The sequence below is a fragment of the Sus scrofa genome, chromosome 2 (assembly GCF_054392235.1).
Source record: "Sus scrofa isolate SSC_HxYL_T2T_F1_AM1 chromosome 2, Sscrofa_HxYL_maternal_Yorkshire_Landrace_v2.0, whole genome shotgun sequence".
Taxonomy (NCBI): domain Eukaryota; kingdom Metazoa; phylum Chordata; class Mammalia; order Artiodactyla; family Suidae; genus Sus; species Sus scrofa.
Window position 1 is genome coordinate 32,525,604 of NC_139384.1, and position 12,104 is coordinate 32,537,707.

The following is a 12,104-nucleotide window of genomic DNA, read 5'->3' on the forward strand; positions in this document are numbered from 1 at the left end:
GTATAGTTGATTTAAAGTGGTGTGTCAATTTCTGCTCTACAGCATAGCGATCCAGCCGTGTGTGTGTGTATATATGTGTTTTTCTCATTCTTCCATCATGTTCTACCCTGAGATTGGACATAGTTCCCTGTGCTGTGCAGTAGAACCCATTGCTTATCCATTCCAAATGTAATTGTTTCCATCTACCAACCCCCAAATCCCTGGACATCCCACTTCTTCCCCTGCCCCGCCCCAGAGGCTACTATTCATGTCCACCTCTTACAGATTATTGAACTGATGAACAAAGAGGTTATGTGACTTGTCCAAAGTGTCATGGTAAGTGGGCAGCAGGCATGTAAACCCAGACACTCTGGCTTCAGTGACCAGGCTCATAACCACTGTGAGCTTAAATATGTTTTTAAAAAAACAGTGGAAGAGTAGATCTAGGAATATGAGAGGAGAACTCATATTCATGTAAAATTGTTAATGGATGGGAAGCAAAAAAAATAGTGGTTTTGCATTGTGTCAGTGAATAAACTCTGCATGTTTTAATAAAACATAAGGCAGTACCTTTTTCTGTACTCTGTACTCTGCTAAAATACGAGAGTATTTAGTGGCAGTCAAATTAAAATTAACACATTCTTATTTCTTTAATTTCTAATTAACAGTTTGTTCTCATTTAATTAGTAAAGTGCCATAATGTTATCTGAAAACCAATTGTATTCTTCATATTCCTTTTAACCTGTTAATACATTCTACTTTTAGTGAGGATGACACTTTTTATAGTGAGGTTACAGAAGAAATATTACACTTAATAATGGTAGTGATTTCACACTTATATAACTCATTCCACCTAAAAGTATCCAGAAAGTGTTTACATGGAAAAAAAAAAAACTAACCATTACTAAAATGATTACCTCTTTTGGTGAAGATTGGGATTGTAATCCTAAGTAAAAAGTAAAGGTATTTCTGTATTTCAAGGGAGGTTCCCAGGCTAGGGGTCAAATTGGAGCTGTAGCTGCCCGCCTGCACCACAGCCACAGCAATGCCAGATCCAAGGCGAGTCTGAGACCTATACCACAGCTCATGGCAATGCCGGTTCCCCGACCCACTAAGCAAGGCCAGGGATGAAACGAACCCGCATCCTCATGGATACTAGTCAGATTCATTTTTACTGTGCCACAGTGGGAACTCTATATTGTTTTGGTCTTAAGAAATCTTAGGTTGTCTGTGTGCGTTACTTGAGATTTCCATTTTTTTATGATTTTTATTTTTTCCATTATACTCAATTTACAGTGTTCTGTCAATTTCTACTGCATAGCAAAGTGATTCAGTCATACATATATACATTCTTCTTATATTATTTTCCATCATGTTCCATCACAAGTGACTAGATATAGTTCCCTGTGCTATACATTGGGATCTCATTGCTTATCCACACCAAATGAGATAGTTTGCCTCTATTAACCCCAATCTCTCAGTCCACCCCACTCTCTCCCCATCCCCCATGGCAACCACAAGTCTGTTCTTCAAGTCCATGAATTTCTTTTCTGTGGAAAGTCTCATCTGTGCTCTATATTAGATTCCAGACATGAGTGATATCATATAGTATATGTCTTCCTCTTTCTGATTTACTTCACTTAGTATGAAAATCTCTAGTTCCATGTTCTTTTATATGGCTGAGTGGTATTCCGTTGTGCATATATACCACAGCTTCTTAATCCATTCATCTGTCTATGGACATTTAGGTTGTTTCCATGTCTTGGCTGTTGTGAATGTGCTGCAGTGAACATACGGGTGAAGGTATCTTTTCAATGAAAGTTTTGTCTGGGTATATGCCCAAGAGTGGGATTGCTGGGTCATGTGGTAATTCTGTGTTTAGTTTTCTGAGGCACCTCCATACTGTTTTCCAAAGTGGTTGTACCTTTTACATTCCCACCAACAGTGTAGGAGGGTTCCCTTTTCTCCACACCCTCTCAGCATTTGTTATTTGTTGACTTGTTAATGATGACCATTCTGACCAGTGTAAGGTGGTACCAGGTTACAGCTAAGAGAATCTCAACTCAAACTAGCTTAAACTAACAAACAAAAAGGAATCTGTTGGCTCACATACCCAGGACACTCAAAAGATGTAGTTTTTTTTTTAATACTTAGGCTTGGATTCAAATGTTGTCGTCAAGATCTCTATAACTTTTTCATCTCTCTCCATCTGTATTTTTTTCTTTCATCTGTTTTTGCTTCATTCTCTAGACGTTTACTTTATTCTTAAAACTAGCAATCTTGGAGAACAGAGCGCTCCTTTGTCTTCTCCCTCTGAACTCTGATTTAGCAATCCCTGTTTCTGGGGAAGGTATTTTGATTGTCTAGCCTTGAACACCTTCACTTCCCTGCCAGGAAAGCATGGCCACGTAATTCCCAACAAAATCAGGAGGAAATTAGCTTCCAAGGAAAAGAGGAAGGGCAAAAAAAGGCATTATGCCGCACTTTTCAAAACATATTCCTCAAGATAAGTTTGTATACTTAGCAATTTTCTAGCAGATAGGACAAACTAAAATATTTCACAAAAAATTATCATTTTTTCTTAAATAGGATTATGCCAAAAGACATATTCATAATTCTGTCCTCCTTTAGTCTCTCATCTCTGTTCATTTCTGATGCGATTTCACATTTAGTAACTGCTATGTGGTCTGGAACATGATGAGAAGTAAATCGTGATTAAGGCCCAGCTTCAGTTTATAACCCAGGAGGATTTTACATTTTAAATTACATTCTTCCTCATTTTTAGCTGAAAATGGCAGAGGAGCACAGAGCAGCACTTTCTCAAGTTCCTTTATCACCCTTAACTAAAGCCAAGGAGGTATCACAGCTAAGCAGTCCTGAAGGCGCCTTCAGTGGGGATACAGTTCACCCAATATACAAATATATTTCAAATGATTTGCCAAGGTAAGAATATCATTTCAGCAGCTTAAACTGAATTCTGAAGGGGATAAAAGTGGTTATAGAAAGTTATCTTTGTAAATGCTCAGTATTTTGTAGACATGATACCAGTAATATCTTAGAGAAGGTTGCTGCCTGGGTTAGAGACCTTCCTTTTTTTTTTTTTTTTTTTTTAATGTATTTTATGGGAAGAAAAAATGATAGATGATGCAATGAAAAAAATTATTCCTAGAGTCTGACTTGGACAGATAGCATAATGACAATAACATTAACGACAGCACAGGTAATACTTGCTGTATGCCAATCACTAGGTAAGTGCTTAACCTGTATCATATTTATTTAGTTCTCAAAGCAACCCTGGGAGGAATATATGGCAGACAGTGTTTTAGACATCTTCATTATACCTGTGAGGAAACAAACACCTAGAGAGGTTAATTAACTTGATCAAGATCACATAGCTGGTAGGTAGAGAAGGTACAGTTTGAACTCAAATAACTGTAACTCCACAGCCAGAATTCTTATTTACTATTATTTTACTGCACTTCTCAAAAATATAAAGCAGAGGAGATAGAGGTATTTTTGTATTTTTTCTCTATTAGAAAGTGAAAGAACAAAAAAGTGTCTGCAGGTATTGATAAACTGCTAAATGTGATGCCATAGGCTTTACATTAAAAAGAAAATGTAGGAGTTCCCGTCGTGGCGCAGTGGTTAACGAATCCGACTAGGAACCATGAGGCTGCGGGTTCGATCCCTGCCCTTGCTCAGTGGGTTAATGATCCGGCGTTGCCGTGAGCTGTGGTGTAGGTTGCAGACGCGGCTTGGATCCTGCGTTGCTGTGGCTCTGGCGTAGGCCAGTGGCTACAGCTCCAATTCGACCCCTAGCCTGGGAACCTCCATATGCCGCGGGAGCGGCCCAAGAAATAGCAACAACAACAAAAAGACAAAAAAAAAGAAAATGTAGACTGTTGCACTGAAGAAAATATTCATAAATTAGGGATTGTGTTACTCTCCTTACAGAAATCCTCTGTCACATATATATCTTAGAACAGTTTCTTTTTTGTGTGTGTCACTAAATTTAGGTGAAAGTGAAATCTAGATTTTGAGCTAATCTTTGTTTTACCTTATTCCTCCGAGCTATGAGTTAGCAGCCTAAGAGATTATTGACACAGTTTGCTAGTTGTATGGCTAGATAATTTTTTAGAAAATCATTACCCACTAGTAGAGATCTAAGTTTCTCATGACAGTGTTCCTCCCAATAAGACATAGACAAAAAAATTCTAAATAAGATTTTTTAAGAAGTCCTTTATACAAGTGCCAATGCTAATATGATGTGTATTTGTACATTTTTTATTGCCTTTAGAATTTATTTTTGCCAATTTTCCTTTTCAAAGCGGTATTATTGTCACTTTTTTATTCTTTTTTGATATCTTTTGTGAAACTGTAAGTTTATTTATCCAGTTTATTCCTGCTTTTTTTCTCATACTCTTTCTTTGAGTTTTTAACTCCAGTTTAATTTGCCTTTATTTAAGATGTGTCAGTCTTTTTTTTTTCATGTGACATTTTCTAACACCTGTTTTTTAGTTTGTTTCAGTGTGCTGCTTCTGTTTCTTTGTCTGGATCCTAACTTTTCTGTCACTATTGTCTGTTACCTTCAAGTTTGATTATGCTATACCTAGAAAATAACATAACCCTCTTCTTGGCAATCAAATAGAAAGCCAAAGACAATGCCAAAGGCCTTTTAGTTTCATGAAAAAGAAAATGGCAAGTTTCAACCTGAGAAGGTCAAGTTCATGAAGGCTAATGATAATCTAAGATCCATTGGTATTAATATGATTATCAGAGAGAGGCAACTTTCTCTATGAGTAAAGATATTTTCCCCTGGTTGACGTTAAAACTTCCATCTTATCCTTTTTTTCCTTGTCACCTTTCTTCCACCATCTTTGTGGTGTTTTTATGAGAGATAACTATAAAAATATAGTAAATTTGTTTTTCCTTTACTTATATTACAAAGATTGTGCTTTTTTTCACTAATTAACATGTTTTACATTTTAAAAAATATGCCCACATTTATTAAATCCATTCTTTGCAACCATACAGTGACAAGTCACTTTATTCTCATATTATTATCTGATGCTATTAATTTACTTCATATTGTATTTACAGTATCCTTCTTTTCTCTCTTGTGTTCTTACAATGTTTTACCTTTGTCATTCTATGTTACATTTGTTTGTAACAGAGTGAAAACTGCTGTGCCAGGAGCCTTCCCCCACCAAAAAAAAAAAAAAAAAACTAATCACCAACAGTGTGAATTCAACATATTGTGCCAAAGGAGGTCTGATCCTCCCATTTTATGACTTACTTCTAGGATGTCAGATGACTGGAAAAGTATAGCTTAATTCCTGTGGCTAATTGAGGAAAGCAGCTGTAGTCTAATGTATTCCTAGGTGACCTGGAAGAGGGTATCAGCCTTTGAGACATGAGGCAGGGTCAATTATTTATTAGTAATAGGTATCTAGGGGCAATTGTGCTATATTTAGAACATATCTCTGAATGCTGAGGTAGAAGGTGTCTAAATTAAAATTGCATTTTAAAACTAACAGATTGTTCTAAATAATTAATCTGTTTCTATCCCACATGTAAAGTATTTTGTTTTTATTAATTATTAACTACTGATCTTGAAAGTTTGTGATTTCATGATTTTTATAATAGAAAGTTATAGTAGAAAGTTTTTTTAATCCTATTTGCCACTGAGTATAATACTATTTCTTTTAGTTCCCAGAAGGGAAAAATTATTTTTAGTATATTGTATTAGATCTTAAACCATTTTTTTTTCTCTTTATGGCTGCACCTGAAGCATATGGAAGTTTCTAGGCCCGGGGTTGAATTGGAGCTGCAGCTGCAGACCTATGCTGCAGTTTGCAGCAATGCTGGATCCTTAACCCACTAAGTGAGCCCAGGGGTTGAACAGGTTCTTAACCCGCTGAGGCACAATGGGAACTCAAATCAGTTTTAAAAGTGAATTTCCAGAGTTCCTGTTGTGGCTCAGCGGAAATGAACCTGACTAATATCCATGAAGATGTGGTTTCAATCCCTGGCCCCTCTCAGTGGGTTAAGGATCTGGCATTGCCATGGCTATTGTAAAGGCCAGCAGCTGCAGCTCCAATTCAACTCCTAGCCCGGGAACTTCCTTATGCCACAAGTGTGGTCCCCCCCCCCAAAAAAGTGAATTTCCAGCAACTTTCTGTTATAGATTATCAGGGTTGCTATTTCACAGACAAATCTTGCTTTCAAGGAGACTAACAAGCGTAGTCTATTCATTCACTTTTTATGTCATTTTAGTTATCTAGGCTATTTTGAATTGGAATAAATTTTAGACTTTTCGAAATATAAACATTTGGTAATATTGCCTTTTCTAGGGACAGTTTAAGTTCAGTAATCCCATTGTTCCAGGCATGAGCTGTCAGTTCCACCAAGGAATGAGCAGCAGAGGAGATGAGGAGAACCACACAGAAAGGCTTAATGAAGCCAGACAACACTTTCACTGTTTTCATCCACCATTGCCCAACAAATTACACTTTTCCTAATTCAGATTTTTCCTTCAAGCCTTAAAAAACTATAGATACAACATTAATATACTATTTACTTTTAAAATGTTAAAATACTATATTATTTCTTTTAAAAAATTTAAATTTCCTTTGGAAAATCCTTGGTTTTAGATTTAAGATATGCTTTATTTTTATCCCTTCGTACTTTTGCATAAGCAGAAGTAGTATTATTTTTTTCCTTTAGGTGGGCATATTTATGCTCTGATCCTACAGTCAGATGGGTCCTTTACAAATTTTATAAAATTTTCTTCTTGTTTAGATTTCCTTCTACAGAAGCAAGTAAGCTCAATTTAACAAACATTGAATATCTTCTTTAGGGTATATGTGTAATTTGAACATAATACATTTGTTATTATTTAGTCTTTGAGCTCCAAATAAAAATTTGACTTACTATTTGTTATAAAATAATTGGAAATTGCTCTGCAATCAAGATATCTTCACTACTGTTTTTAAGCCAAAATAGAATTATATTTTCTTCCTGTATTCAAAATAAAATTTGGGGGAAATTGTTCACATTTATTATTACCGTTGCAATTATTCATCTTCTATGATGTTTAAATCACATTGTATCTAGCAATTGTAGGTAGTTATTTATATCCTTAGAGATTATTTGTTTTATCTAATTGGGGGAATGGTAGGATGAAGTTTTATGAAATCCTTATGCTTTGTTTATTCCAGATTCTATATAAGTTTCCATGCACCACACAGATGTGGGGTTATTTCTTGTATCTGTTGCATCTAGTATTTTAAGCTGGTGATTTATTTTATTGAATGTACTTAAGGTCATTTTCCTTTATGTTTACATTTTCTTATTTGTATTTATTCCAATTAGAGAGTTTAATTATCATTAAAATGGTAATAGGATAAAGATAAGTTTTACAAATGACAATATTTAAAAAAAGCATAACTCTTCAAGAAGGTTTAAATGCCATAAGAATATAAAGCGAGAAATATATGCTTGTCAAATATACAGTATAAATAAATAATTTAGATGAAAACGGTCGACTGCATTTAACAAAGAGACTACCAAATAATGAGGGGCTAAAGAGTGGTTGTTAGATTTGATGTACTTCATTGTATATTGTAAGTAATTGCTATCCATAAAAATTCTATGGCTTCTGTATAAGAAAAAGAGACATTTTGACAGGCAACACTGGTATGAAGCGACAGCAAGCACAAATCCTTGGCAACTGTCATTATCCTGCTGTTGAATTCACATCCAAACTGTGTGATAACTTAGACCTTCATGCTTGTTATTGAGCCATGATCTGTCAAAGTAGCCACACTTCTTACTTATGAATAGAATTATTAGCCACATGCAGATGTCTGTCACAGAAGTCTAAACTCACCAAGGATGCTTTGTGTTTCAAAAAAAGGAGGGGAACCTCCATGTTATTTTATGCTTATGCTGAAATTTCTGGTGAAATGTTCCTGATTGAGTAAAAGTCAAATTTTTAGGGAGTTTCTGTTGTGACACAGAGAAAATGAATCCAACTTGTATCCATGAAGGTGTGGGTTTGATCCTTGGCCTCACTCAGTGAGTCAGGGATCCAGCATTGCTGTGAGCTGTGGTGTAGGTCGTGGACTCTGCTTGGATCCCTAGTTGCCGTGGCTGTGGTGTAGGGTGGCAGCTGTAGCTCTGATTCTACCCCTAGCCTGAGAATCTCCATATGCCATGGGTGCGGCCCTAAAAAAACCAATAAATAAATAAATAAATAAATAAATAAATAAATATTATTTTGAAAATAACTTACATTTATATTTTAGCCCATCATAAATTAATTCAAAATTAGTAAATATTTTGAATAAAATTAAAAGTAAAGCAAATGCAATTAAAAAACTGATTATGAAACTTAGGCTACTGCTAGCAGAGAGTAACAGAAAACTATACTGAAAGTGATGTTAGAAATGAACAGTCACATGTCGTGGGTGCGGCCCTAAAAAGCAAAAAAAAAAAAAGAAAAAGAAACAGTCACTATCTCAAATAAATCGGAGCTTCAGAGACAGGGCAATTCTAGGGTTAAATTCAGTGGTTCAGCAGGGTTAGCAAAGAGCCTGGCTCTTTGTATCTTTCCCTCTGCCATCCTCAGAAAGAATATTGGCCAGATCCTTAGGTCTGACTCCTCCTACCAGCAAGATGGCTCATCACATATTCACTCAACAATATCTGACTAAAGAAGATAGATATTTGATCACTTACATTTTTTTTTCTTTATTAGGGAAAAAAAAAGCCTTTCTCTAGAAGACTTCTCATTTCAAATTGGCCAAAATTGGATTATAAGCTGATTAATTAACCTGCACAAGGCAAAGGAAATGGAATTACCCTCATTGGTATTAGACCATTGAGTATTTACCCCGACTGGAGTTGAGCAGGGCATGCCTTCCATGGGCATATAAAGAGGGTGAATATTTAAACATAACTGAGGCTTTTCATTTAAGGGAAAATGGGGGAATGCCTCAGACAAAATTTATATGATGTAACACTTGGCTTTATTATATTTTACTTCTTAAATTGTGTTACTTTATCAATGACATGACATACTTTTGCATGATGTCATAATTATCAAAGAATAATTCCTGCTTATCAATCACTGGTTGAGTTCCTGTGGCAATGTTAAAGAGATAAAATAAGGATCTTATCCTTGCAGAGTGGGATATTAAAGCATCTAAAATCATATAACAAATCACAAAGCAAAACATATCAACGTGCAGAACAGTACAGTCTATTCTTGCACACAACCTGGGAGAATGATTTGGAATACGGAATGACCGGGATCCAGTGGGGTTAATTCTTCAAATGTGTCTTGTCATCTTGAAGAGTTTTATTGAGGTTTTCTCTATGTCCCTAACCCTGAACATCTCCCTCATAATAACAAAGACTTTTCCTTCACAATAATAATCACAATCAGTAATTTGTAAATTTGTATGCATGCCTGTGTGTATAACATTTTTCTCCTCCACTAGACAATGACTATTATTAGGGAAGGGGTTTTGGAAAATGTAAACATTGAGTTCAGATTAATATTTATTAAATAATTACTTATTGAAAGATGTATAGTAATGGTATAGATCAGCTGAGTGAACACCATTGGCAAAAAGGAAAGCACGTAAGAACTATGGAAGACAATGTAATGCAATTCTAGCTGAGGGATATTATGGGGTGGGAGGGGTGGATGAAGAGCAGCACCAGTTGGCAGAAATCCTTGCGTAAGAGATTAACAAGTATGAATTTATTAGGCGTTTTCCCTCAAGTTGCTATAAAAAGCCACTAAGATTCACTAATGCTATTAAACAGAGGAAATCAGAAGAAAAATTGCTCTTGTCAAAACTAGAGTCATGTCCTTAAGTCTTATCATGATCTATTTATCTGCTTTCTCTATACTCCTGGGCAGATCTTCTTATACTTTTTAGATCTCACATCTTTACTTAGTTGTTGCTTTATGAAGCAAAAACTATAAATTAGATTTAGGGGAAACCACAGAGAGTAAAGCATAATTAAATACTAACCCAAGGTATTAAGGGGGTTGTCAGTTCCACAGTGTTTAATATCTGTCCGTGATAATCTTTTTTATAGAAAGTCTATATGTAGAAGAGGTATAGTACTGTTTCAGAAAAGTATAAAAGCTTAGTTAATCTCTTACTGTACCTTTCAGCCTTGCAATTCTGATTTATCATATAATTGTATCACATATAGAAATTGTCTAAAAGATTCAATAATCTAAAGTTTTATAGTTTTTTTTTTCTTTTTAATGCTGCACCTGTGTATATGGAAGTTCCTGGACTAGGACTGGAATCAGAGCTGCAGCTGTAGCCCACGCCATAGCCACAAGCAACACTGAATCTGAGCTGCATCTGCAACCTATGCTGCAGCTTGTGGCAATGCCAGATCCTTAACCCACTAAGCGAGGCCAGGAATCAAACCTGCATCCTCACAGAATCAATGTTAGGTCCTTAACCCACTGAGATACAATGCAAACTCGTTTTATAATTTTTAAATAACCAATTGTTTTTATACATACTGCTTTAAGGCTAAATTTTGATGTTTTACTTCATCTTCCTCTAAGAATGCATAAAATTCTTGAATATTTACATAGTTTATATATATAGAGAGAAAGACACGTAACTATACTTACTCTTTGTTCATTTTTTTATTACCTAATTTCTAAAGAATTATTCAAATTGCTAAGAGAAATCATTTTCCAATAACTGACAATAAACTAACTTAGAAGTAATGTAGCTGATATTTTCTTATAAAAAATTTACCAGGACATTTACATCCAAATTAATGCCTACCCCCTTTAAAATATCTACTTTAGGAAATAGTTTATTCTGAAGACAATGCCATTTCTCTGTATATTTTCTTAAGTTCCTCTTTGAATTTGCCATCAGAAACTGGGCTACATTCTTTTAAATAGTCTCAGTATTTAATAATGACAAAATTTAATCTTCAGTAGTTTCATTTTAATTTTCCAGAAAATAAAACATCTGGATCTAATTGTAAGCATCTGGATTATAATTGTAAGCTAGTGTGGCAGGCATAAATTTAATATCATCCCCAAGATTCTCACCCCCCTGGTATATATGCCTGGTATGATTCTCTCCTCTTGAGTGTGGACAGGATTATGAGTGTGATACAGTGTCACTGTCATGGGTAGGTTACATTGTATGGCAAGTGGGATTTTTGTGGATGTAGGTAGTTAAGGTATATAATGAGTTGTCTTTCAGTTAATCAAATGGAGATTATCCTGCGTGGACCTAACCTGATCAGATAGAGGTCAGAGACTGAAAAGCCTGAAAGGTGAGTTCTTTTGGCCTCAAAGAAGATAACAGTAACTATGAATTTTTTAGCTATAAGGAACTAAATTCTGGCAGAACCTGAATGAGCTTGGAATAAGAACCTGAGCATCAGTTGAGACTGCAGCCTCAGTTGACACCAAGATTTCAGCCTATGAGATCCTGAGCAGAAGTTCCTGCTAAGGTTTGCCCAGACTTCTGACCCATGGAAGCTGTGCTATAATAAATAGGTGTTGTTTTAAGCCATTAAGTTTGTGGTAATTTGTTGCACAGCAATAGAAAACTAATGTAGATAGATAGATAGATAGGAGATATTTTTTAAGATACAGTTCTAAAGTAGTGTGATTGATGATCTTGTATCAACCTAATATAATGGATTTTAGGTTTCATGCTGAAAAAAAATGCTTTTTACCAGGAGTAAATAATAATTTTTTGTTACCAATAGTAAATAATAAAATGATGAACTGGAATATTTGACAGAAATAGAAATCTAGCACTTTATGTGGTAGGAAAGGATCAATGAGATATGGTGATTCAAGTGATCAAACCTACCAGAGCAAATGTGGATGTACAGGAATGAAGTTTTTTTTTTTTTTTTATACAAAAAGGCAGCATAAAAATCTTACTGAACAAGGAACTTCTTGAAATCTATGTATGTAGGAATTACAGATATAGTGAAAGATTCACAGTAGAGATATATCATACACTTCAGGACAAGATAATAAGACCGACATAGAAAGGTTAGAAAGAACATCTGTGTTAATAAAATTAGCCCAGTTTTAGAATGTG

At 35.2% G+C, this 12,104-nt stretch overlaps 1 protein-coding gene across 13 annotated transcripts in view; it reads left to right on the forward strand.

Annotated features, from left to right (window-relative positions):
- DCDC1 (doublecortin domain containing 1) overlaps window positions 1–12,104 on the forward strand; it is a 489,423-nt gene that overhangs the window by 16,184 nt on the left and 461,135 nt on the right. For 11 of the 13 annotated variants that reach the window (XR_014837084.1, XM_021085287.2, XM_021085290.2 and 8 more), the window contains one exon: window positions 2,765–2,922. The exons of the other annotated variants lie outside the window; for them this stretch is intronic. Coding sequence is in view for 7 of the 11 variants with exons in the window: in XM_021085287.2 (XP_020940946.2) it covers window positions 2,771–2,922 (152 nt within the window). In the remaining 4 variants the exon portion in view is untranslated. The remainder of the gene's footprint in view (window positions 1–2,764; window positions 2,923–12,104) is intronic. 13 annotated transcript variants of the gene reach the window in all.